This window comes from Gracilinanus agilis, chromosome 2, assembly GCF_016433145.1.
Source record: "Gracilinanus agilis isolate LMUSP501 chromosome 2, AgileGrace, whole genome shotgun sequence".
Taxonomy (NCBI): domain Eukaryota; kingdom Metazoa; phylum Chordata; class Mammalia; order Didelphimorphia; family Didelphidae; genus Gracilinanus; species Gracilinanus agilis.
In genome coordinates this window covers 233,422,508-233,448,524 of record NC_058131.1, presented here as the reverse complement: position 1 = coordinate 233,448,524, position 26,017 = coordinate 233,422,508, and the positions used below count along the sequence as shown (strand labels likewise).

Here is a 26,017-nt window from a genome sequence, read left to right as displayed (position 1 = left end):
ACTTGCCTTTGTTTTCCATATTAAAGAGATCATGAACTTTAACATTTAGTCTTTCATTTTTTTAAATTGAGTATTAGGATCCTTAAGGATCCTAGAAACAGACTGCTAAGCTCTATGCTTATTGGTAGCTGTGAGTGAACTCTGGGAAGAGTTAATCTCCACATTCTGATTTATCTTGCCTTATTCTTTCTTAATCAGCTTTTTTAAAGAATTACCATAATGCTAGAGTGAGACTGAATTATTTCATTAGTGACAGTGGCTATAAGGCAAATGCCAAAGTAGGGCTTGGGTATTAGATTTTTTTTTTGTTTTCTTTTTACCTCCTAAAGTGGAATGATGGAGATCATGCTATAAAATAACTTAAAAGAAGATAACCCACCTGCATATTAAAGAAGGATTATCAAGGATAAAGTTTAGATAATCAATAACTCAGTTTTCAAGGATTAATTTCATTTGCCAAATTGGTCTGAATTAGCATTGGGGAGCAAGGAATATTATTATGCTTCCTCTAATATGACCAATGAATTGATAGGTATGAGTGAAAATGCAACCAGTGCTGGGAAAGGGTGGCTGGAGATGCTGGTCATTCTTGTTTATTTGATTTGACTCTTAATTTTTACTTATTTTACCAGTCACTTTAGCTTTTACTTCTACCATTTCAGTTTTCTCCTTATAACTTACATTGCTATTTCTTCCTTTAAAGCCCTTTCTTCCCACCTTTGAGATTCTTAGCTATCTCAGCACTCTAAGGATCTAGATCAGGGGTCAGCAACCTTTTTTGGCCATGAGAGCCATAAATGCCACATTTTTAAAAATGTAATTTCATGAGAGCCGTACAGTGCTCACAGTGCGTGCTCCTGTAACAGTGCCTGAAAAAAAATTGACTTTATGGCTCCTCCAGAAAGAACCATATGTTGCTGACCCCTGATCTAGATACTCATATAATCTGTACCCTAGTGCCACTCTTACCCCAATTTTAGAATGAAAATATGGCTGAAAATACTAACCTGTATGTAGGCACATAAACAAGCCATCCTGTCCTGCATTATGCTTATATTACATTAATGGTTGTTTCTCTGTCTGTTCACTTCAGAATTTGCTTGTGATATTTACTTAAAGATAGATAATCCCACTTCTAATTGATGCATAGGAGATTTTTTTCCTATAAGTTACAATCCTCTTCTTACATAATTTTCTTGGAATTTATGCTTGTGGGAGAATAGTAAAGATATATTTCCATGTTATCTGATAGAAAAGTTTTATACAATTAAGAAAGTAAAAAATGCTTTTTTGTAATTGTGGGACTTATGTTTGTGCTTTATCATAGAACTTTTAACAGTTTCTTCCATTGAGGAGAAAAATATTCTACTTATCTCTGTAGGTATTCATTAGAATAGTGGTCATATTTATTAAAGTCCCTTGAAGTCATTGGAAAGTTTTACATTGGTATAAAGTGAAGATAATTTTTACTGCCTTTCTTGTGCCCCACTCCTTAGCTGTATCTTCTGGGGTCATAATCTTTTTTGATTTTACCCAGTGAGTGAAATCACATTGAGAAGAGTGATAGGAAAGGCAATTCGAGATACCAATATTATTCATAATTAAAGTTCTAATTGTATTAAGCATAGAAAGTTCATATAAATTAAAGGACATTTCTAAATTATTTTAAAATTAGTGTTAATCATAATCATAAATTTGCGTGATGTATATACATTGCACATCTTTTTATGTTGACTTTTTTTTTTTAATGAAAATAGATTTTCCCTACCTGGCTGGCTCCAAATTTGATAACCCTATCAGGCTTTCTGTTGCTTATATTCAATTTCTTACTTATGGCCTACTTTGATCCTGACTTTTTTGCATCAGGTAAGACTGTCTTGTACTCTAAATTTAAAGTATTTATCTTGAAAAAAAGAAAGCAATAAGAATACCTACCTAAAAAACCTTCCATACTCCTTAAATCCCTATAAATGTTTTTATGTCCCGGTTCTATTTAAGATGTAGATTTTTTTAATGATAAATTATGTGTCAGAGTTTAATGCAGATTTTACTAATTATTATGAGATAATTCTGTAATGACTCCATTAGGGTGAGGACTCAGTAGTCACAGAGGAACGCTAACTTTAAATGTAGTTTAGTTAAATAGAGATTCGTAAGAACATTTAAAATTCTTGGTTAGTGTGTGGAATTTATAATTCTGTTTGCAATTTGTAATAGAGTGATAGTTTATATCACCAATATTTTTCAACCCTGAGGTATTACTACTACAATATCTCAACACTTTACCTGAATAATCAGAAAAAAAATTAAAATCTGTTCAATATAGTTTTAATGTTGAATGTATTTTATTCTCATTCTTTAAAAATGGATAATGCGTGACTATCTCTCTAGTAGCCAGAATATTTTAGTAACCAGAATTGGTTATTCCTAAACCATGCCCTATGAAACTTACTGTAATTTATATTTAAGAAGGGATTAAGTTTTTATATTTCATAGAATCTCAGAGCTAAAAGAACTGTTAGAGATTATTTAAGGATGCATCCTGGCATAGTGGAATGATTGCCAAAGTAGGATTCAGAACTTAATTTCTAATACTATGACCTTGGGCAAATCATTAGTATTTTATCAGACTCTGCTCATTTGTTAATCAGAGAAAATAATACTAGTCCTAACTAACCTCAGAGTTGTTATGAAGATAAAATATATTGATGTATGAACTTTGAAAAAATTCAAATTTCTATACAAACGTATATCATTACACCCTCTATGCTATATTATGGCCATTAATTTCCATGCCTTCCTTCCCTCAAGCATTGAGCCTTCTTGTATCAAAAACTAGCTAAGTGACTGAGTATGATAGTGGCTGTAAAATTGTTTTTTTGTTTTTTTTTTGCCAAGAATAGGGAGATATACCTCATTTTCTGTTTCCCCAAATTCAAATGGAATCTGCCAGTGTTCCCCTCAGTCCAACTGTAGAGTGGTAGTTCCCACAGTAGAATGTTCCCTGAGTACCAGTGATATAGAGAATTTGTAGATGGGGGAATTGAACCTTAGGAGATTTAATTTACTTTCCCCAAATCCCATAGCTGGTTGATGACAAATGTAGGACCAAAACTAAGTCTAGTGTTCTTTCTATATTCTACCCAAAAAAAAAAAAAAAAAGTGAAACCAAAATATTTCCATTTGCTTTGACTTGGGGAGGTCCACGTATATCCAAAGTAAAAACATTTTTGGTTTATTATATTAATAAAGTATTGTGATTGAAAAGAGTAGAGTCAGTAAATGTTTTTTTTTTTCCTCATATAAGCTCATATAAGCTATCAAGCCCTAAAACTAAATAGAGTGGATTTAGTTGAAGTGTGGAGAACCTATACATTCCATGTGCACATTGGTTTTTTTTTTCTGTTGTTGTTCGAATATAAGCAGTTTTTAGGGCAAAGTGGAACTAGTAGTTTAAGATAATAAATGCTTTGTGACATAGAGGAAAAAGAACTCACTTTAGAATCAAGGAAGACATGAATTCAAGTTCTTTCTTTGACATATCTTGCTTGGGCAAGTTACTTAAACTCAGTACTTCAGGAAGCTCTAATTGAAAAGTTGTTACCAATATATGTTTAATTGAGGTAATTTCTTATAAATCACAGAACTGGACCTCCCCTCTTTCCCTAAAAAAAAAAAAAAAAAAAGATGATATGTGATAATAAATGCTTGTCAAATGGAGAAACAGGAAGAGGACCAGGATTATACCCTTATTCTGTCAGTTTACTGGGAAAAAAAATTAAAGGCAAACATTTTAGAATTTACATTTTGACATTGCAATCAATATTCATTATATATCTGTGACATTATTTTTACCTTAATTCACTAATGGATAAAATTTTTATTGAAAGTTTCTGCTGTGGTAAAAGTTATGTCTTAAATAACATGTCTTTTACTTTTCAGCACCAGGTGGAAAGCATGTACCTGACTGGGTTTGGATTTTAGTGGGCATTCTTAACTTTGTTGCTTACACTCTAGGTAAGATTGTGGGTCCCTGTAGTTTAATCAGGTTCAAGACAATTATTCTTTTTCATTAATGGTCTATATTTTTCCTTCATTGAATTAACTCTCCCACCACATTAATCACATTTAATTCATATTTTCTGTGCTCAGGCTCTACTATCTTAATGTTAGTTGTAAACAGGACCTCAGATCTTGCACAAATAGCTTATTACCAACTAGACTTTTAGATACTGAAGAATAAGGAAGAGAAAACTGTGATTCTGACTCCCAGCCATAATGACGTTTATTTAACAATTACTTAGAAAGCATTGACTGTTTCTGAGGGAATCATGATGCCTCTTGAGATGTCTGTTAATAGTTATTAGACATTGCAAGAAAGTATGGAAAATTTTGTTAATGCATACTTCACTAATTCTTCATTTGTAGTAATTTGGATGAAGACTGAACTGAAAATAAGACTGGTAAATAGGAAAAATGATTGTCAAGAAGAGAATTACCATTAGAGAATAAACTGGCTTTTTAGTACTGTAAGAATGTCCATTTACAGATTTAAAAAATATGATGCTGAGTTGTAAGAGTTCAAAGTTCCTGTGCTACTTGGGCTAGTAAATTTTTTTTTTAATCGAAAATTTTTATTTAATTAATTTAGAATATTTTCCCATGATTCCATGATTCATGCTATTTCCCTCCCCTCTACACCCTTCCAACCCCCCCTCCACCCCCGTAGCTGACACAATTCCACTGGGTTTTACATGTTTCATTGATCAAAACCTATTTCCATCATAGGGTGATCGCTTAGAGCAGTGGTTCCCAGACTTTTTTGGCCTATTGCCCCCTTTCCAGAAAAAATATTACTTAGCCCCCTGAAAATTAATTTTTAAAAATTTTAATAGCAATTAATAGGAAAGATAAATGCACCTGTGGCCATCACCGCCTCCCTGGATTGCTGCAGCACCCACCAGGAGGCAGTAGCGCCCATTTTGGGAATCACTGGCTTAGAGTCTACATCCCCAATCATATCCCCATCAAACTATGTGTTCAAGCAGTTGTTTTTCCTCTGTGTTTCTACTCCCACAGTTCTTCCTCTGAATGTGGCTAGTTTTCTTTCTCATAAGCCCCTCAGAATTGTCCTGGATCATTGCATTGCTGCTAGTAGAGAAGTCCATTACATTCGATTGTACCACAGTGTATCAGTCTCTGTGTATAATGTTCTCCTGGTTCTGTTGGGCTGGTAATTTGTTAAACTAATTCATTTTTATCTCTTCATTAAAGCTAAAACTCTGATAGGCATTTATTAAGTGCCTTCTGTGTGCCAGCCAATGGGGATTCAAAGACAAGAGTAAAGCAATCCCCACACTGAAGAGACTTACAGCTTAGAGGGAAAGTCTCATGTGGAGCAGCTTGTACTGAACTAGGGATTTTGAGACAAGGAAGTGAGAAGAGAATATAGTCTAGGCATGGGAGATAAATAGTGCAAAGTCACAGAGCAGGAGATGTGCCAAGAATGAGGAGCAGCAAGAAGATAACTCTTAGCCTAGGTACAATATAAACTTGACAGCAATAAAATTGGAAGCCTTAAGACAAATTGATGGTTTTCACATATTCATGGAGGTCTAAATAATTCTGCAGTTTAGTTAATATGTTCCTGATACCTTTGGGAAAATTGCTGGTTAAGCTGGTTGTAGTTTGAGTACTTGGCAGCATTTTTTAAGGAAGATTACTTTTTTTCTTTAGATGTAGTTAATTTCACATTAAAAATTTTAACCATAGGTAACACATTTCATATTCGAGTTAATACGTGTTTTAATTCTAAGCATTAAATGCTAGATTTTCATCCTAGGTAGAAATATACCCCAAATTATTAACCCCTTAGTAATGTATCTGATTTTTTTATTGTCTCAAAATGAAAAATTCTATTTGCATGTGAACATTTAGACTTTTCCCCTTGTTTTTATTCCAGATGGTGTTGATGGAAAGCAAGCTCGTAGAACTAACTCCAGTACCCCTTTAGGAGAATTATTTGATCACGGACTAGATAGCTGGTCATGCGTTTACTTTGTAGTGACTGTATATTCCATCTTTGGACGAGGATCAACGGGTGTCAGTGTTGTTGTTTTATATATCCTCTTATGGGTAGTCTTGTTTTCTTTCATCTTGTCCCATTGGGAAAAGTATAATACAGGAATTCTCTTCTTGCCATGGGGATATGACATTAGTCAGGTGGTAAGTTGATGTTTTTTTTGCCTTAGTTTTTTCAATGTTGCTGCTAACCATTTTTAAACTCCTGTCATTTCTTTTACTATATGAAAGATGTGATTCAAGTTATCTTTGCCTATGCTGTTTTAAATGTGGTCTTTTTACCACCCTAACGCCTTTACTGAGCAGAAGGCTTTATTCCTTTTCTTATATATAAGCTTGATTTGAATTCACTCCACCTTTTGAAATGCAACTTTGTTGTTCTGTCACTCTACATATCTCTACCTAAAACTCTAATTAGGAAATAGGTGTATATTTTAGGGGAGAATTGGTTGGAAATATGAATTTATCATCTTATAATGTAACCACTTAGGATATTATAGAGTTATTCTAGATAGCTGTCAATGAAAAATTATGTCATGTTGAATTTAAGAATGACTTTGACTTTATTTGTTTGTTTGTTTGTTTCTTTATTTAAGCCCTTACCTTCCATCTTGGAATCAATACTGTGCATTGGTTCCAAGGCAGAAGAGTGGTAAGGGCTAGGCAATGGGGGTTAAGTGACTTGCCCAGGGTCACACAGCTGGGAAGTGTCTGAGGCCAGATTTGAACCTAGGACCTCCCGTCTCTAGGCTTGGCTCTCAATCCACTGAGCTACCCAGCTGCTCCCTGACTTTGATTTTAAATGAAAAAAAAAAAAAAAAAAAAAAGTTCGCAACATTTTAAGATTTATAGTCCTGCTCTTATTTTTTTTTTTTTTAAACCCTTAACTTCTGTGTATTGGCTCCTTGGTGGAAGAGTGGTAAGGGTGGGCAATGGGGGTCAAGTGACTTGCCCAAGGTCACATAGCTGGGAAGTGTCTGAGGCCAGATTTGAACCTAGGACCTCCCGTCTCTAGGCCTGACTCTCAATCCACTGAGCTGCCCAGCTGCCCCTCCTGTTCTTATTTTTAATAAAATTTCTTTAGACTTACTGCAGAAAACAAAACTGACTTAACTTTCTAGCTTTTAATTTTTCTGTATGCTTTTGTGTGCATTTTCCTTTTAGACTATTTCTCTTGTCTACATAGTGACTGCGATTGTGGGAGTTGAGGCCTGGTATGAACCTTTCCTGTTTAATTTCTTATATAGAGACCTATTCACTGCAATGATTATTGGTAAGAAGCTCCATGTTAAAGCCTATTTTAACCACCACCTCTTTGTCAAAAGCCAGTGTTTTTTAATTGTACATGTATCATCCCTGAATTAAAGACAAAAATTAGAAAAATGTCTTAGAAAAAATGTATTACATATGTACAGTTTTCACAGAATCTTAGCTTATTTAAGACAACTGGTACCACCACCAACACAAAAACAAACAGAATCTTTGTATTTAATATACAAAACCAGATTAATTTAAATCCTTGAGCAAGGCTAGATTAGTTTGAAAGTATTTAATCTATTTTTTTTATCCTAGTTTTTATTGCTGAAGAGGATTTAGATGAGGAAAAGATTTGTTCTGGTATTGAATTTTAAGGCCACACTTATTTGTATTATTAACTCTAAAGATGTTTTAGATATTTTTATTGTATATCTCTTCTAAAATTCCGCTAGATTTTCCTTTCTTTCTTAAGCATCCCCTCCCTCCTCAGTTTTTTTTTTTTCCTTTTCTACCTTTATGAAATTCAGGTGCCTCTTGTGCTACCTAAAACTGCTTTTTGAATACTTAGAGGCAGAAAGACACATCTTTGGGATATTTCCTTGGTTCCCTATTGTGAAAGGGAATTTCTTTATCTTAACTAACTCAATTTTAATTCTTACACTATCCCAAAATAACCAAAACACATTCTGAGAGAAAGATCTTTTCTGTTAATGTAACTGCTTCCATAATCTGCTCTTTGACAAAACATTTGAGTGCCTATGGTGATTGGATAACCTTTACTGGATGACTTTCTAATTGTTTGCTTGAACTAAATCAGTGTTAATTAAGCAGTTCATCTTATTGAAGACAGTATTTTTACATTAAGTTTTAAAGATAACAATTTAAGCCCATTTAACTTGTGAACCACATTTCAGAATATCAAGTAGCTCCATTCAAGAAGAGGCCTCTAGTCACATTATTTTTATGAATAACTTATGTAGGTTAACCTTACCCTTAATCGGTGTATCCCCAAATAGCCAGTCATTTTTATATTGCATAATTTGTGGGCTAGATCTTCCTCTTTAATGCCTTAATGATGGAAAACAAGTAGCTTAAGGATTGGTGGAGAATGAGAAGATGTTGGTTAGAATCGGTGGGGCAAATTCTAGCTCTTATTTCCCCAGAGTGAAGATTGCTTCTGCCTCTATGGACTATTCTTCAACCTTTTGCCTCTTTTTTGCCTACCCCCTACCTTCCTGATATCTACTCTTATTACACAGCAGTTTAGAATATGTTTATTATTTTTCTGTCTTGTCATGCCTATAAATCATCAAAATGTTTTGGAAACACTAATGTTTTAGCAATTAGAAACTGAAAGAATCAAGTTAAATAAGCATTGTAGTAAAAATTAAAATTAACAGATTGAGATTCACCCATAGGCTGAAGAAATATGTTTATCCTAAAGTTGTGTACATGCTAGACCATATTATGTTTGTCCATTTGTGAATAGGTGATTTGGGTGGTGCAGCAAAGGTAAAAATTGGTTATGACATTTCTAGTCATAAAGCTTATGAAACACCATATTACACATATAAATAAAGCAAAAATAGAATCCATTGCAAGCTATGTATTCTAAATGTAGTTTAGGAAATATAACTACAAGGCATTCAGATAACAATATAATTGATAGTTCTTTAGATGCCATGTGTCTTTTTGATAAATTTTCCACTAGTTGAATTGCATGCATTCTTTTGAAAAACGTTTGTGGTATTTTGTTATTGTTTTGATTTTTTTTTTTAATACACTGGTGCCTCATCATATCATTGCCCCTGTTTCCATGTTTCTGGACTACATTATCTCCGAGAATTTTGACATATGTATTAGTCCCTTGAGAGAATCCCCATGAAATGGTAGGACCATTATGATTATATTGGTGAAAATGCTGAAGTACTTAAATATCTTCAGCAGTAGTATTGTAAGGCCCATAAAATGGGAATCTGCCTAGCAGTATTCTTTGAGATATATTTTAGTATGTATTCTTTGTGTCTTCAGTTTATTCCTGACCTCCTTTATATTACTATTTAAAAGATAATTTTTTTTACTACCTGTTGAATGACTTTTTGTTGCCTATTTTATTTTAATTAAATTGAAAAACTCTACTTTTTGAAGCCGGTTAATAGAATTACATATTTTTACTTTAAAAAAAAACATTTAGATTGCTTTTTGATTACATGGCTTTCAAATGATATCTTTGAGTTATTGTCCTTCAATAGAAAAAAAATCATTTGCCACAGAACTGATGATTTTGTTGATGGTAACATTTGATTTGTCTAGCACAGTGAAGGGCATACTACAGCCCGAGACCACCTTGAAATGTTCTATCCAGGCTTGGGACATTATTTCTAATCTGACGAATACAATGAGTAGGATACAATACAATGAAACTTCGAAAGAGTTGCCTTAGAAACAGACTGACAGATGAGCATTTCCTTTCACCCCCTCTTTAAAAAGTTTGCCCATCACTGGTCTAGCAATATTCCTTGAAATGTATTAGTAAATGCCAATACTTTTGAGGGAATATAAGGTATGCGCATATTGATGGTGATTTTAAACCCTTACTTTCCATCTTAGAATTAGTTCTAAGTATTGATTCAAAGGCAGAAGGGCATTAAGGGCTAGGGCCTTAGTCTTAGGGCTAGCCGCTAGGCAATTGGGATTAAGTGACTTGCCCAGGGTCACACAGCTAGGAAGTGTCTGAGGCCAGATTTGAGACTAGGATCTTCTGTCTGTAGGTCTGGTTCTCTAATTATTGAGCTACCTAGCTGCTCCACCTCAGAAGTTTTTTAAATATCTGACTTCTAAGCTAAAAAGTTTGGAAGGCTTTTTAGGAGCCTGACCTAATGAAAAGAATTCAGTATCCAAAGTCACAGGATTGAGGTTCTACCCCAGTGATGGACTAGATGGAGTACCCAAACTGTAACCCTCATGCTTCATGTGAGCTGTACCCTTATGCCAAACAGGGGAGGGAAGAAGTGCTTCCATTGGACTGCTGGGCAGAAGGGCCTGTCATGTGAGAAATGTCCTCAGGTGTGTGTGGAGAGGGGGAGGGGAGTAGTCCACTTCGGCATGCGTGCCATAGTTTCACCAACGTGGTTCTAGTCCCTGTTTGCTCTGTTTCCCTTTATGATGATGCATATGTCACTCAGCTATCCCAGAACTCAGTATATCCATCTGTGAAATGAGGGAGAAAGACTAGATGACTTCTAAAGAAAGTCTCTTCCAGCTCTAAATCTATGAATCTGTGACCTTATGATATTGGTTTGGGATGCTTTTTGGCTTGGTGCTTTATTGAGATTTTTTTGTCTTTTACACCAGCATTAAAAATTTGCTCACTTCTCTTTGTATTCTATATCAGAAAAGTTTGATCATGTTGTTATATATCATGCAAAGGAAGTAAAAGGAAATTGCTGTCCAAGCAGGTAGTGGCCCTTCATGTTTTCAGTCCAAAAATAATTTTGAAAACATTTTGAATACTGCTCTGTGCCTAGGTACTATGAGACTATAAAAGAAATAAATATAAGAAATAAGTCCAGACTATATGGTGCTATGGTGCCTACAAAGTAGCCAAATACTGTCTCCTTCCATCACTCCTTGCCTTCCTGCCTCTTCACCTCTTTCCTACTTTGTGAAAGAGAGCATGGTTATTGGGGAAGAATATTTGTACAAGGCAGGCATACTGACAGGCATTGGTTGTTGGTGGCAGAACTAAGGCTTGCTAAGCAATATGCCCCAACATGCCACTTTTCCTCTTGATGGTGCATTTTTGCCAACTTAAAGTTTTATATTATAAATGAGACTGGAAATACATGAGGAGGTATTAGAGATAAGTATATAAAGTTTATGAAGTGTGCCAGTTGAATGAAGAGAGAAATTAGAGTAGAGATAAAAGGGGAATTGTGGTCAGGGGGACATTTTTTCAAGGCAAGTGACACTTGTAAGTAGAGAAGAATCCTATTTAGAAAACTACTTTCTTTTTTCTCATTGCTAAAATATTGTTCAGTTCTTTTCCTAATCAGATCATGCATGGGATTCTGGGTTTTTGAAGATTATGACTAGAGAGTAGAAACTCAGATCCCACCAGTTGGGAAGTTTTTGAGCAAGATCAACTAATGGATTGATGTCTCTGCAACAGCCAGACTAACTAAATTCAGAGGTTAAATACTAAACAATGAATTTAATTTGGCCATAGTAACTCATGAACTGTTGTTTCCCTTGTCAGAGAAGGGATTCTTAAACAAATGAAATCAGAGCTCTTTGAAGTAAGTAAATTGTAAGCAGGAATCATGTCCTATTTAACTTTGTTATATATTTTGAGATATGTAACTTTGAGAGGTATCAAAGTGCCTGGCATTGTGCTTTGTACATAAAGCAGAGTAAAAAGATTTGTTTATTTGGAATTGATGATGTAAAACTTGCTCAACTGCTGCCATTGCCATATTTAAATGAAAATTTATAACTTAAAATATCTTTCCCTTTTAGGATGTGCATCATGTGTGACTCTGCCAATGAGTTTATATAACTTTTTCAAGTAAGTTTTTAAAATATACATATATTTGAGGGGAAAGGAATTTTAAGAATATTGGCATAGATCTATTTAAATAAATTTTATTTGTTATCCTTTTCTTTGACAAGAGGCAGTTTGTCTTACTGAATAGAAGAAAGCTGATTTTGGAGTCAGGAAGACCTAGGTTATGAATCAAAACAAGTCACTTAACTTCTCAGAGGCCTAGGGAACTCTCCAAGACTAGAAGGTGCTAATATGCATTCCTCACCAGGAACATTTTTTACCAATTAATTCCTAGATTTTATTCAAAATAATTTTTTTCTTTATGGGATTTATGATCATTTTAAAAACATAAGGGAATTATACTTTGAAATCCCAAAACTATCCTGAGAAAAGAGAAAAATGACAGATTCCCCCCACCCAATTTCCCCCTAATATAGATTATAATATTTATAATATTGCCTTTGTGCTTTTTAAATAAATTTTATATTTTAGAAAAATTTTCCATGGTTACATGATTTATGTTCTTTCTCTCCCCTCCAGCCCCCTCACCCAGTGTCCCTCTCCCCCTATAGCTGATGTGTATTTCCATTGGCTTTACATGTGTCACTGATCAAGACCTATTTCCATATTATTGATAGTTGTACTGGGTTGGTCATTTAGAGTCTACATCCCAAATCATATCCAAATCAACCCATGTGTTCAAGCAGTTGTACCCTTGTGCTTTTTAAGAGGCTTATGGGGGCAGCTAGGTAGCACAATGGATAAAGCATCAGGCCTAGAGTAAAGAGGATCTGGATTCAAGTGTGGCCTCAGATACTTCCTAGACAGGTGATCTTGGGCAAGTCACCCTTGATTGCCTAGCCCTTCTCACTCTTTTATCTTCCAATTGATGCTAAGACAGAAGGTAAGGGTTTAAAGAAGAAAAAAAAGGCTTATGGCAGAACTGACAGTTATTTCATAGAATCATACAGCTGGCTGGGACCTTCAAAGGCCCTTCAGTCCAATCCTAATACTTGCTAGATGAAGAGTGACTCTGAGACCTAGAAAGAGTTTAAGTGGCTTTCTTAGAGTGAATATGGAATTCCTTTAGTTCTTCCTTTTGTCTTTTATCCAAAATTGTTTTTTATTTGTCAATGTTCTTATTATTATTTGAATCAAACTTTAAAGAGAAATTTTGTACAGCATTGCTCTGACATGTGTAGGACTTAAATTTGTATGATTTGACTAAAATATATGAAAATTATAAATAATATGGTAGTCATTGATTTACTTCCCAGATGGATTCCCAAGATCTAGAATGATATCGTGATTTTCCCAAGGTTGCTGCTAGTTGTGCCACAAGCAGCACTAAAATCTGTCTTTGTTTACAGTTCAATGCTCTTTCCCCTCGCCATGCTGTTTGTGACAAATTTTAGGATTTTGAGAGCACAAAGAACAAATTTCTTTATATCAGATGTTGACACTTTACCTATATGAGGACCAAGCTTCCTGATTGCCTGGAGACATTGAAAGGTTAAATAATTTGCCCATGATCACACAATTATTATGTGTCAGAGGCAATACCTGAAACTGTTGTCATCTCTTTAATAGTAATATATGCCAATAATAATAAATGCCAAATTTCTTTGTATGCATCTTTTATTTTCCCTACTGAATTATAAAGCTATTGATCAGAGATATTCCTACCTTAAACTTTGTGTCCTATATATACCCTGGTACAGTGTTTTACATATAATAGGCATTTAATTGATTTTTTTTTTCACTAATACAGTAGAAAGAACATTGAACTAGGAATCAGAAGACTTGTGCATCTTGGGCTTCTCCTTACTAGTTCTTTGGCTGTAGGAAAAGCACTTGAAATTCTTTTCCTCTTTTCATTTGATAAATGGAGAACGGGGTTGTTGCAAATGAAATAAGATGTTTGTGAAAGTACTTGAAAAACTGTCAAAACACATATAAGGGAATGGATAGTATTTGTTGAATGGATAAATTAACTTGTAATAATGCTTTCTGATTTCCAGAGCCTACAAAAACAACTCCTTGAAGCACAGTTCAGTCTATGAAACAATGCTGCCCTTCATTTCTCCGTGTTTGCTCTTCATTCTAAGTACAACTTGGGTCCTCTGGTCACCATCAGATATTTTAGAGACACATCCTAGACTCTTCTACTATATGGTTGGAACAGCTTTTGCCAACATCACAGTGAGAATTTGTTCTTCATCTAAATCATAATAACATAGGGAAATATTTAGGATTTGATATCAGCTGATCTATGTATCTTTTTCTCCTGAGTTTTTTTTTCCCTCACAGTAGAACAACTCCATTTCCAGATTGGAGTTCTAATGATTAATAAAAAGAACCTCAGTTCTATGGAATTCTCTGCCTATAATAATATAGTGATATTCAGAATATGAAACTTTTACTTTGGGAGTAAAACTTGTAGTTATTTAAAACCTCCAGTTTCTGCATTGAAAATATTATACTAGAATCTGCAGGATACACAGTAATCACATGTCTCTTTGAAATGATTTGAAACATGCTATGTTACCCAATACTTTGTAAGAAAATGAATGCTTCATGGTGCATTAGGAAAAGAGCTAGATTGGGATTCTCTGGCCCGTAACAATTTGTATATTCTTAAGCAAGTCACTTAACCCCTCAGGTCCTTAGGTTTCTCCATCCAAAAAAGAGAGGGAATTAGACTAAATGATCTCTTGGGTCCTTTCCAACTTGTACTCTGTACTCCTCTAGAAGATTGGTTTGATCCAACCTTCATTTCCCCAAACTCTAACCATTTGGTATATACATCACAATCCATAGAATTCATCCTCTCAGGAGAAAAGTGAGAATTATGGAGGTGAAATGCAAAGTTCAGGCATAGTTGCTTTATCAGTGTGAGGGGTTGGATTTTGGGGTTTTCTTTGGTTTGTTTCAAAGAAAGTTTCAATGATGAAGGGATATATGAGGAAATAATTGGAACAACAAAAGCAACCATAAAACTAGTGAAAAATTGGACTGTATTCTGGGGGAAACATTTTCCCCTTTATAGATCACAGGTAATATAAAAATACATGTTTAAGTAATGTTCCATATTTTAGTGAGTAATACTGGGAGTACATCTAATTTAATTGTCTTTCTCTTCTCTTTTAAGTGCCGCCTTATTGTGTGTCAGATGAGCAATACAAGATGCCAAACTTTGAATTTGTTGCTTGTACCACTGGCCCTTGTTGTTCTTTTGGTGCGCTTAGAATTAACTCCTCACGTGGAACCCATTCTTCTGTATTTACTCAGCATTATTATTACTTTGGCACATATCCATTATGGAGTACAAGTGGTAAGTGATCTTTGGAAAGAAATTGGATAAACCTTTAAAAATATTATTTAAGGTCTTGATCAATGATACATGTAAAACCCAGTTGAATTGTTTGTTGGCTACGGGAAGGGGAAGGGAGGAGGGGAAGGAAAGAATACAAATCATGTAACCATGGAAAAATATTCTTAATTAATTAAGGAAATTATTTAGAAAAGAGAAGACTTATGTAGAAGTACATATGAGCAATAGAGTAATATAGTAATGTGTTGCCTGAAATTCTTTGTGTCATAGGTCATTTAGCTCTGTCTTCTATTAATGTTCTACTTTGTCATCTGGAAGTAACCATTGAAAGGCTATGCCCTTGAGGCAGCTAGTTGGCTCATTGGATAGAGAACCAGGCCTGGGGTTGGGAGGACCTGGGTTCAAATATGGTGTCATATAATTCCTAGCTATGTGACCCTGGGCAAGTCACTTAACCCCAGTCCCCTAGCCCTTACCACTCCTCCGCCTTAGAATCAAGACAGAAGGTAAGGGTTTAAGAAAAATCCCAACAACTACTATACCCTTGGTTCACATGCAACCCTACCCACCTGGATTAACTTTGAGGGTGGTCTTGGTATCAGAATGTGTGTCCATCGACTATAAACTTAGTCCATTGAAGGTCAGAGTAGCTCTTCACTTAGATTGGTGACAGAATGATTGATGTTTAAGTCATAGTCACTCTCAGATACTATCTGCTAAGACATAAAGGAGTTAGCGTAGTCAATGACTTGTGGTGATGACACTGACAAAATCATTAATCCTTGATGTATTTAGTTGTCATAATAACTGGAATTGATTTTTTTTTTTAGCTAGATCAGAAAATTCTTATGAGGAAATAGTACTTCTGGTTTTTGATGAAAATATTGCTGGAAAATGTAGAGGCATTTCTCTTTTTTTTTCTGCCTTTGCTGTTTTCAAGCCCTACTATAAACAAGTGTTAGAAGAGAAATGCTACCTGCCTTACTCCTTTTTTAGTGGGATTTCAAGCTAAAGATACTTTTGTTGGGAATTATATTATCTTTTAATCATCTGAGAATATTAATGATCAGCTCTTCCAGTGATCTTTTTGTCTTTTGGCTATTCTTGCTCTTTAGCACTTCTTGTTGTCCTTATGACTCAGCCCAAATCCTACCTTCTGCAAGGGACATTTCCCAGATCTCCCCACTACTACATATAGTACCTACTGTCCCAAAGTAGGGTGTGAGGATCAAGTGGGATAATATTTGTAAAATGATTAGAATAGTGCCTGGCTTATAGTGGGTACTTTATAAATGCTAACTGTTGTTTTTATTATTGTTATTACTGCACCAACAAGAACAGCAGTGCCCAAGAACTTTATTCACAATATGTCATTAGGAACCATACATACTCAATTTGCTTTTTTTTTAAACATTTATTAATATTTATTTTTTAGAAAAGTTAACATGGTTACATAATTCATGCTCTTACTTTCCCCTTCACCCCCCCCCCCAGCTTTCACCCCCCACCCCCCACCATTGGCTGATGCGTATTTTCACTTGTTTTAACATGTGTCATTGATCAAGACCTATTTCCATATTATTGATAGTTGCTTTGGTGTGGTAGTTTTGAGTCTACATCCCCAATCATGTCCGCCTCCACCCCTGTGTTCAAGCAGTTGTTTTTCTTCTGTTTCCACTCCTGTAGTTCTTCCTCTGAATGTGGGTAACGTTCTTTTCCATAAATCCCTCAGAATTGTCCTGGGTCATTGCATTGCTGCTAGTACAGAAGTCCATTACATTCTATTTTACCACAGTGTATTGGTCTCTGTGTACAGTGTTCTTCTGTCTCTGTTCCTTTCGCTCTGCTTCAGTTCCTGGAGGTCTTTCCAGTTCACATGGAATTCCTCCAGTTTATTATTCCTTTGAACGCAATAGTATTCCATCACCAGCATATACCACAATTTGTTCGGGCATACCCTTCTTTTCCAGTTTTTTGCCACCACAAAAAGCGCAGCTATAAATATTTTCGTACAAGTCTGTTTATTTATGATCTCTTTGGGGTACAAACCCAACAAGGGTATGGCTGGATCAAAGGGCAGGCATTCTTTTATAGCCCTTTGAGCATAGTTCCAAATTGCCAGCCAGAATGGTTGGATCAGTTCACAGCTCCACCAGCAATGCATTAATGTCCCAGTTTTGCCACATCCCTTCCAGCATTCATTACTCTCCCCTTCTTTCATTTTAGCCAATCTGCTAGGTGTGAGGTGATACCTCAGAGTTGTTTTGATTTGCATTTCTCTAATTAGAGATTTAGAACACTTTCTCATGTGCTTATTGATAGTTTTGATTTCTTTACCTGAAAATTGCCTATTCATGTCTCTTGCCCATTTATCAATTGGGGAATGGCTGGATTTTTTTATACAATTGGTTTAACTCCTTGTATATTTGAGTAATTAGATCCCTGTCAGAATTTTTTGTTAAAAAAATTTTCAATTTACTTTTAACATCTGAATTTTCAAGCCCATTGTCATTGCTGCTATTACTATTAATTCTAACTATTAGGAATAACACTTCATTCCAAATCCAGCTTTAGGTCATTATTAACATAGCCTTTTTTGGGGTGACCCTTGATTTCATTTATACTTATAAGATATTGAGTAAATAATTATTATTTAAAACTTTACTTCTGTCATTAATGATTAGCCTGGAAATAAATTGTTACCTACTTATTAGTGGTTCCTAAAATAATATAATCTTTTTGTCTTTAAAATTTTCTCAGAGTTGGTTCTAGACCGTTTTTTAAGGGTCAGGGATGGTTAGTTAGAAACATAAGAGGAAATAGTGTATTGTCTACTTGTTTTAAATTGGTCTACTTCTCTAATTTAGGTCAGAAGGTTCTAGCGAAAGAATTTTAGCCTGGAATCTTCTCTGGTCTTGTGGACTTTGAAGAATACTAAATGAAATCTAGCCATCTGACTATTTATTATTTTTATTCCATAGAAACCCTTTTTCAGCTTCATCACTACATTGCTGCTCCGTCAGTTAGTTTGGCTTATTACTTCTTTTAATTTCTACTAAAAGAAGGGGGATGTATGCAATTTAGGACTTAAGAGAATACTTGGTTAATTTAAAACTAGTTTGACTCTTATGGACAGAGACCAGGCTTCTTTCAAGAACTTTGATAATTGAAGAAAGTTGTAACTCATATCTTTAGAGGACAGATTCTTTGTAACTTTTTAGAAATAAAGTACTTTGTTGTCACTGCCTCATGTCATGATGTTTTTTTCCCCACAGGTATACCAGTTGAGCAACCACTTTAAGATTCTGCCCTTTTCATTAAAAAAACCAAGCTCAGATTGACTAGAAGTGGAAGAAGAGAAAATTGGCCTGCAATCTACAGAAGTACTGTAAATAAGATGCTTGTAAATACTCCAACCATCACCGTAGAACTAAACTTATCTACTTGACAGAAATGGAGACTAAATGTATGTGGTACATGGATGACAGGGATGAAGCATATAGAATTTGGACTCCTATGATTCCTGTCCATCTCACTCCCTTTTATCATTATATATATGTACTTTGTCGGGCAGGGGAGAACTTTTTGGCTAAATAGTACATTAGACCAGCATAATGCTCCTAGTGATTTCAGCTTCATAAGTTCATGCTTTTTAAATTTTAAATTATATTTTGGTTTTGGCTTCATTTTAAAATTGAGAAGCTGGTTTAGGAACACTGACAACCTTCATAAGAATATAATGTGTTTTCATGTTCAGTGATTTGTTAATAGATATATCTGTGGAAGCTATCAATATCTTATATCTACCTATGCAGGGAGTGATAAGCCACAAAAGCAATTCACTTTCAACAGGAGATGCCAAATTGCCACAGAAGAATCGAAACCATAAGTCACTTCTATAACTGCCAAATACTATCTTTCTCTTTTCCATGGAAATGCCTTTGTCTTCATATGCTGAGAGATCTGACATGAATTGGGTTGTCTGAAACCCTAGATTTCTTTATTCTGGAATTGATGTTGACAAGTGGTTTTACTGTTTTTGTTTTGTGTTAAAGTACTCTGTGGGAACTCAGAAGTGTTTTAGGTATTATTTATTAGTCTGGCTTATTTAGAATTTTTCCCCTCTGATTACAAATTTTTCAAATAGTTTCACAGAGTGAGTTTTGTGAACCACACTTATAAGAATACATTTGACATTCTTAGTCTAGTGGTACAATTACTTTTTTTGAAGAGTTTTGATGAAATATTTTTAAAGAGAAAGTCACTTTGGGACTGGATAGTATGTAGATTTTAAGATAAGTGATTTCTCTTCTGAGACCTGATATATGGTTTCCAGGCCATTCTCGAATTTATTATTTTTTTTTGTCGAGGGAGGGTCTGAGAGAGGATAGCAGTGATTATAGTATTTTGTTTTCCCTACTTCTCCAGCTTGGAAAAAAATGACACATTTGCCTTATTGAGTGTGTGTTCTCTTTACAATAGCTTGCAGTAACTTAAAATTTTACTTTTGAAAATAAAAAAATTCGTTCACCTTTATTATAACTGTTTCATAGGTCACATCGTTTTCACAGATGTGACTGTTTTTTACTTTTTTATCCTTTAATTTGATCATATTTTAGTTTGGTGGTGGTGAGATTTACATGCTAATTTTCTTTGATTTTTCTACTGAGTGCGATTTGTGCTTGAATGAAGAGTGTGTCTTAAACCCTTTTTATGGACAGGCTACACTTGGAGAGAATAAGCACAACCATGTTCATATGTATTTAAACTTCAGAAACCATTATTTATCAATGAATGTTTGACCGTAAGCTTAGTTGCAGTGTCTTCCTTTTTGAGGTTTAAAGTCTGCTATATTGCAAAAATGACTGTGTAATATTTAATTTTTTAAATGTGTAAATTCTAATCATTGTCACACAGGCTACTTAGAAATGTGAAGTCTGGGAACCCACTGATGGGTCCTTTAAATGAAAAAAAAAATGTGTTTGAGGATCTATGTATTGTGAATTTTGTGACTTCCTCTGAGTCAAACGAAGTAGAAAAATCGATGCAGGAAAATGTTGCTACTGAGTCTGTGTTTTTAAAAAGGCTATCATGAGAATTAGAGGAAGTGCCAATTAAGTGAATGTAACTTCTGACATTTTTTTAAATTTTATTTTGTTCTGTGTCATCTGTGAAATTGAACTGGATATGGCCTGAATTTGTATGGGCTGGGAGGAGTGGGTGCCATTTTGCATTTACTACTTTGGTTGTTTTATTTTGCTGACTTTGAACAGAGGAAGTGGAAATAGAAGATTTGACTTTGTTAACTTCATATATAAGCATTGTTGGGGGAAATGTTAACTTGAAGTTAAACAAAATAATACATTTACTATAAGAAGCAGAGCTGATGTGTATTTTTTTTTAATGTGATAATTTGGGTCAGAAGCCTCCTCTGATTACTTAGAATATTTCATACAGATTAAGCAGTTAAGTTCCTTTCCTTTATCATTTAAGAGTCACAGGGCATTTTGGATGTTGTACTTCCTATATAGGTTACATACATTCCTGTTGTACCATGTGTGAAAATTGTTTTCTGCATATACTTTAATAGTTTTTTCTGTAGTGGCAAAAGAATTTCTTAATAAGTTTCACTGGAATTTGTGAAGTGAAAGAAAGAAGTTACAAGGTAAAAGGGAAACTGGAGTAATTTGAATAGAGTGAATTTTTACATCTCCAATGCCATGTTTCCTGTTTTTCTTTGCTCGTCAGACATTCTCTCTGGTAGGAACTTCATCTTAAAAACCCTATTTAATTAAGACAACTGAAATGGAATTTACTTACAAATAGATTCTTGTACTTATATTTCAGATCAACCATCTGAATACTCCCAGTGTGTAAGAGACATTTTCAGGCTTGTGGAAGATATTTTTGGGTGAGCCCAAATTCCCTTTCCCTGAATTATAAATTAAGCTGCCTTTTGCAGAACAATGGCCATATATATTTTTAAACCCTTATCTTAGAATCAATACTATGTATTTGTTCCGAGGCAGAAGAGTGGTAAGGGCTGGGCAATGGGGACTAAGTGACTTGCCTAGGGTCACACATCTAGGAAGTGTCTGAATCCAGATTTGAACCCAGGACCTGGGTTTCTGGGCCTAAGTTTCAATCCATTGAGCCCCACCTAGCTGCCCCCAAAGGCATATTTTTTTGCAAGTTTTCTGGATACTTAAGAGTAACGTTTTGTAGCCTAACCAGAAATTTTAGACATTTATTTTGTTTCTACTAACCAAAGTCATGTTGACCTCTTGGAAATTTCTTTTTAGACTTATGCTCTGACAGGGTTCCTTTTGGACTTGTGGAAAGCAGTGTTCTGGAAACAATGTTATCCTCTGTACTTGAAATTTTAATGTGTAATTTAAGGGAGTGTTATGGAAAGATGAGAAAAAAATGGAATTACTTTCCTTCCATACCTACTTTGTCTCAGTATATTACACTACTGCTACTTTTTATTTATTATCCTTTTAACATAATAGAAAAGGAAAATGTTTATGCTTTTTTTGTTATATTGTTAAACTTAGAAACTTTCTGATGGGCTAACCCAATGAGCCACCTATCTAACTTAATGTCAGAATCTGGGCAAAATAGACTCTTTATCAACTTGATTTTTCCTATATGGATTAACAGGCTGATCTCTTTGGAAAAACTGTGTGGAGAAATATTGTGAGGAGGCCCTATAATATTCTGGTGAGAAGTTATTTAGCCTAGCAACTAATAAAAACTAACTTAAATCTAATGTTGCTTTCAATTGACGGAAGGAAGAATATAATTCTTTGATACTTAAGTGTTGTGTGACTTCTCTGGGTCTCATTTCCCCCTTCTGTAAAATGAAGGGATCAGTAGACTAGATGATCTCTGAAGATGTTTTCTGGAATTCACCTTCTTTTAGCAAGGCATTTTAGTTAAAGTCTGATGTTTAGTATAAATGTTATATTACAACTTTTCAAAAAACCCGTATCTTCTGTCTTAGAATCAATACAAGTGTTGGTTCCAAGGCAGAAGAGTGGCAAGGGTTAGACAACTGAGACTAGGTGCCCAGGTCACATAGTTGGGATGTGTCTGAGGCTATATTTGAACCCCAGGCATGCCTGCCTTTAGCTAGGCCTGGCACTGTCCATTGAGCCACCTAGTTGCTCCCCATCCCTTTTCCTTAAGTATGTCACCTGATCTACGAGAGCAAAATGGGGTAGGGAGGTGGTGGTAGTATAGAATTTAAAGTAATGCTACCCAAAGCTCATTGTAATGAATTTTCTTCTTATTTGTACTTCTTTTTATGCATTCTTATGGTTGGTTTAAATTAATTTTCTGTGAACCATTTTTTCAATGAATACTCAAGTTTTTTTTCTATTAACTGTCAACATTTGAATTTCTATTACATACATAGAGACCTATGCCATTATTTAATGAAGTGAAATAAAGAAGAAATAATAGCCAGACTATCTCCTTAGAAGCTGAAAGAAAGAGTACTATTGCCATCTATGTCTGAAAGTTCCTTTGGTTCTAGAAGATTACTTTTCCTTAATTATATATCAGGAATCCTACCTCTTGGCATCTAAGACAGAGGTCGAGTTAATGTATTTTGAGGAAAATAGAAAAATAGCTTAGACTTTTTGAGCCAAAGACCCTTCTAAATAGTTTAACTGGAAGCCTAAAAATTACTTTTTCTGTCACCTAACCTGTGCTTCCTTTTAGTGAGGCAACACCAAGGATAGTTGAACATTCTACTTATGGCATTGCTTTGCCTCTGAATTGACCTTTATGGTGATTGGCATAATGGCAGTGGAGGAACTCTGATAGGCTGGAATTTCTGTGGGCCTTGGGTGTACGATCAAACAAAAAACTTGGGTAGAAGTCTTGAATCACTTGGAGATTCTTTGAAACCAACTTTTAACTTGATTTTGGTTCTAGGCTCTAGCAGTCTTAAGGGGAAGCTAGGTGGTATAGTGAAAAAAGTCCTGTTTGTGGAACCAGGAAGACCTGAGTTCAGAGGCTGACTTGTTATGTATGATCATTTCACCTAGGAGTCTCGGTTTCCTCATCTGTAAAAAGGGGATAGCATCTACTTCACAGGGTTGTTTCAAGGATCAAAGGAGATAATGTATAAAGTGTTTTGCATATATTAAAGCACAATATAAATGCTATTATTATTATTAATATCATTTGGGAAAATTTTGAATTTAAATAGCTTCATCCCACCATGAATTGCAGTTGACTTATATTAAAGCATCTGCCAGTGAATAGTTTTACTTTATTGTCAGACAAGACCTTCGAATCTACAGGATGATTCTTATCTGGGTACTGCATTTGATACTGACAGATGCACTTTAAATGATGGGCCCTTTTAACAATAAAACAGTGTTAATCAATCTGTGTCACATTCAACAATTTTTTTAGAAATTTTAATTAAAGTATCCGATTTCCCCTTTTAAATGTTGTAACCAAATTATTTTCCCCCTACTCTAGCATTCGGGTCTGACTTCCCTGTAGATAAAGAAGAAGGAGTTAAACGTAGGGGCACATTAAAAATCAAATTGAACATGTCCCTACATGGTTCTGTCACTTTTGGAACCATACATATACATATATGGTTTCAAGTATATATATTTTAACCTTTACCTTTAGAATTTATACACTGTTAGTTCCAAAGCAGAAAAGAGGTAAGAGCTAGGCAGTTGGGATTAAGTGACTTGCGCAGGGTCACAGAATTCTAGGCAGTGTCTGAGGTCAGATTTGAACACATGACCTCTCAACTCCAGGCCTGGCTCTCTAGTCACTAACTAGCTGCCCCTACCGAACCATCTTTAATAAAACTCGATGAATGAGATCTATTTTTCAGGCACAGATTTAACCACGCCTACAGGCTAATGCTAAGTGAAAATTAGGTAATGTTAAAGTTATTTCATTGAATGACTAGCAGGCACAGATTCTCTGTGTGCCTAGGCTTACTTTTTGGACTGTGGTAGCTAATCTGGGTGGGGATATTATATCAAGTTTTAGTTGTTAAGAAAAAAAGGTTATTATTCGCACTAGCCCTTCAATGGCCATGATTATGGTTTCTTAATTTCTTGCCAACCACTTTTAAATAAATGATAAAATCTGAACAGGTTTAGTTGGTACTTGGTATTACTAACCAGGTTTTTAGAGGAGAGTATTTATCTGACCAATACCATAGTCTCTGAGACTTTGAATATTGTAACCTAATCCACTGGCATTTTATAGTAATTTGGACAACATGTCCTTCAAAGGTGGTATTTCATGGGACAGTGGCCTTGTTCATTTGAAAATGTGCCAAGAAATTGGGGTTTGGTGGTAGATCCCTAATTTCAAACCTGGGTTTTAGAGTTTGTGTATTCACTTGGTTAGCCAAAGACTTGAATAATTGCCAAGAAGTAAACTCTCCCCTTCAGTTTGCAGGAACAAAGACCAAGTGCATTATACATCTATATAAGGAATATTGGATAGATTTGTTTTTAGTGAAGTTTTGTGTTGTGGAATTAAAAATGGGCTGGAATGATGACCAAATAGATTAATCTTTCTATAACTGATTCAGGTACTAGGGACTTTCTGCAGCAGTCCTAATTCATGTCTTTTCTGCCCTTTTTTTTACTATGCCTGGAAAAGTACATACTGTGAAGAACCAGTAGGCTTGAAATAACTGGAATTTATTAGAGATGGAAATGGAATTAAATAGATGAAAATGAATGTTTTCTTCCTCTAAAATAAAGATTTTTTTTGGGCATGTTATATAATTGGCATGGCTAAGACATGATAGTCTGAGTAAATATTGTAGCACTAAAAATATCTAGTTTTATGTGAAATGTGTGTATTTAACAATTAAATATATGTATATGCAAACAAATATATAAACTGTATAGGTATACATGTAATATGTATACACATATATATTTGTGTACACGCATAGTCACTCTTGATTGTTAGTAATAAGCTTAAACCCTTATTAGAATTTCTCTCCTTTTGTTCATAATCTGCTTGTAACACTAAGAAATCTCCTGGAGTCATAGTGTTTGCCACCTTTATTTCAGTTCATCTCATTTATAAATTTTTTAAAAAGTTAGAGCGAGCTCCTTGTCCATTTTTATCTGTGTAGGGGTGATAGCTCACCAAGAGATAAAGTTATTTTGTCAAGGCATAGCTTGGATAGCATGCTGATGATATTCATTCTCAGCCTGATATAAGGAACAAGGAAGACACAGTCAGAGACAGAATGGAGATAGCTTTTTCTGAGACAAGGCTTCTCAGTGTGTCTAAATTATATAGTTTGAAATGTTGTGAATTTTTAAAATGCCTAACATACCTATATTTGAAAATATATCAAAGCCAAATATAAAATGGTTTTTGGAGTACCTGTTGTTGCTCTCAATTAGCTCAGATAATGGGGAATTGACTGTTTCCATACTCTCTGTCATTAGATTATGAGAGCCCTGCCATCGCATCAGGATTCTTGTTCATTTTTGCTGCTATGTTGGGAACTCACAATTTGGTAGGTTTTTAATTCGGAGCCCTTGAATGTTATTAAATATCTATTGTAAAAGAAGTGAAGAATAAATTTTTGAATCCTTTTAATTGTTCTCAGCCTGTCTTGTTTTTTGGGGGGATGGAAGGTTGGAGGAGAATACGGCTTTGACTTTCTTTCCTAGAATCAGTTTGACTACATCTCTTCCTTAGGGTTCTGTGGTACTCTGAAGGGTTGGGGTGTGTAAAGGGGGAAAATTATGGTTTGGTTGGACTGAATATTAAAAGAG

At 34.8% G+C, this 26,017-nt stretch overlaps 2 protein-coding genes across 2 annotated transcripts in view; both read left to right on the top strand.

Annotated features, from left to right (window-relative positions):
- Window positions 1-18,781, top strand: part of SELENOI (selenoprotein I) — a 38,355-nt gene extending 19,574 nt beyond the window's left edge. Inside the window, exons 3-10 of the mRNA XM_044661013.1 lie at window positions 1,758-1,866; window positions 3,943-4,017; window positions 5,963-6,225; window positions 7,246-7,354; window positions 11,857-11,905; window positions 13,906-14,086; window positions 15,036-15,218; window positions 18,494-18,781. Of these exons, the coding sequence (XP_044516948.1) occupies window positions 1,758-1,866; window positions 3,943-4,017; window positions 5,963-6,225; window positions 7,246-7,354; window positions 11,857-11,905; window positions 13,906-14,086; window positions 15,036-15,218; window positions 18,494-18,559 (1,035 nt within the window). The 3' untranslated portion in view covers window positions 18,560-18,781. The remainder of the gene's footprint in view (window positions 1-1,757; window positions 1,867-3,942; window positions 4,018-5,962; window positions 6,226-7,245; window positions 7,355-11,856; window positions 11,906-13,905; window positions 14,087-15,035; window positions 15,219-18,493) is intronic.
- A 5,705-nt stretch (window positions 18,782-24,486) lies between these two features.
- Window positions 24,487-26,017, top strand: part of DRC1 (dynein regulatory complex subunit 1) — a 35,829-nt gene continuing 34,298 nt past the window's right edge. The window contains exons 1-2 of the mRNA XM_044659603.1: window positions 24,487-24,502; window positions 25,685-25,755. Coding sequence (XP_044515538.1) covers window positions 24,487-24,502; window positions 25,685-25,755 — 87 coding nt within the window. The remainder of the gene's footprint in view (window positions 24,503-25,684; window positions 25,756-26,017) is intronic.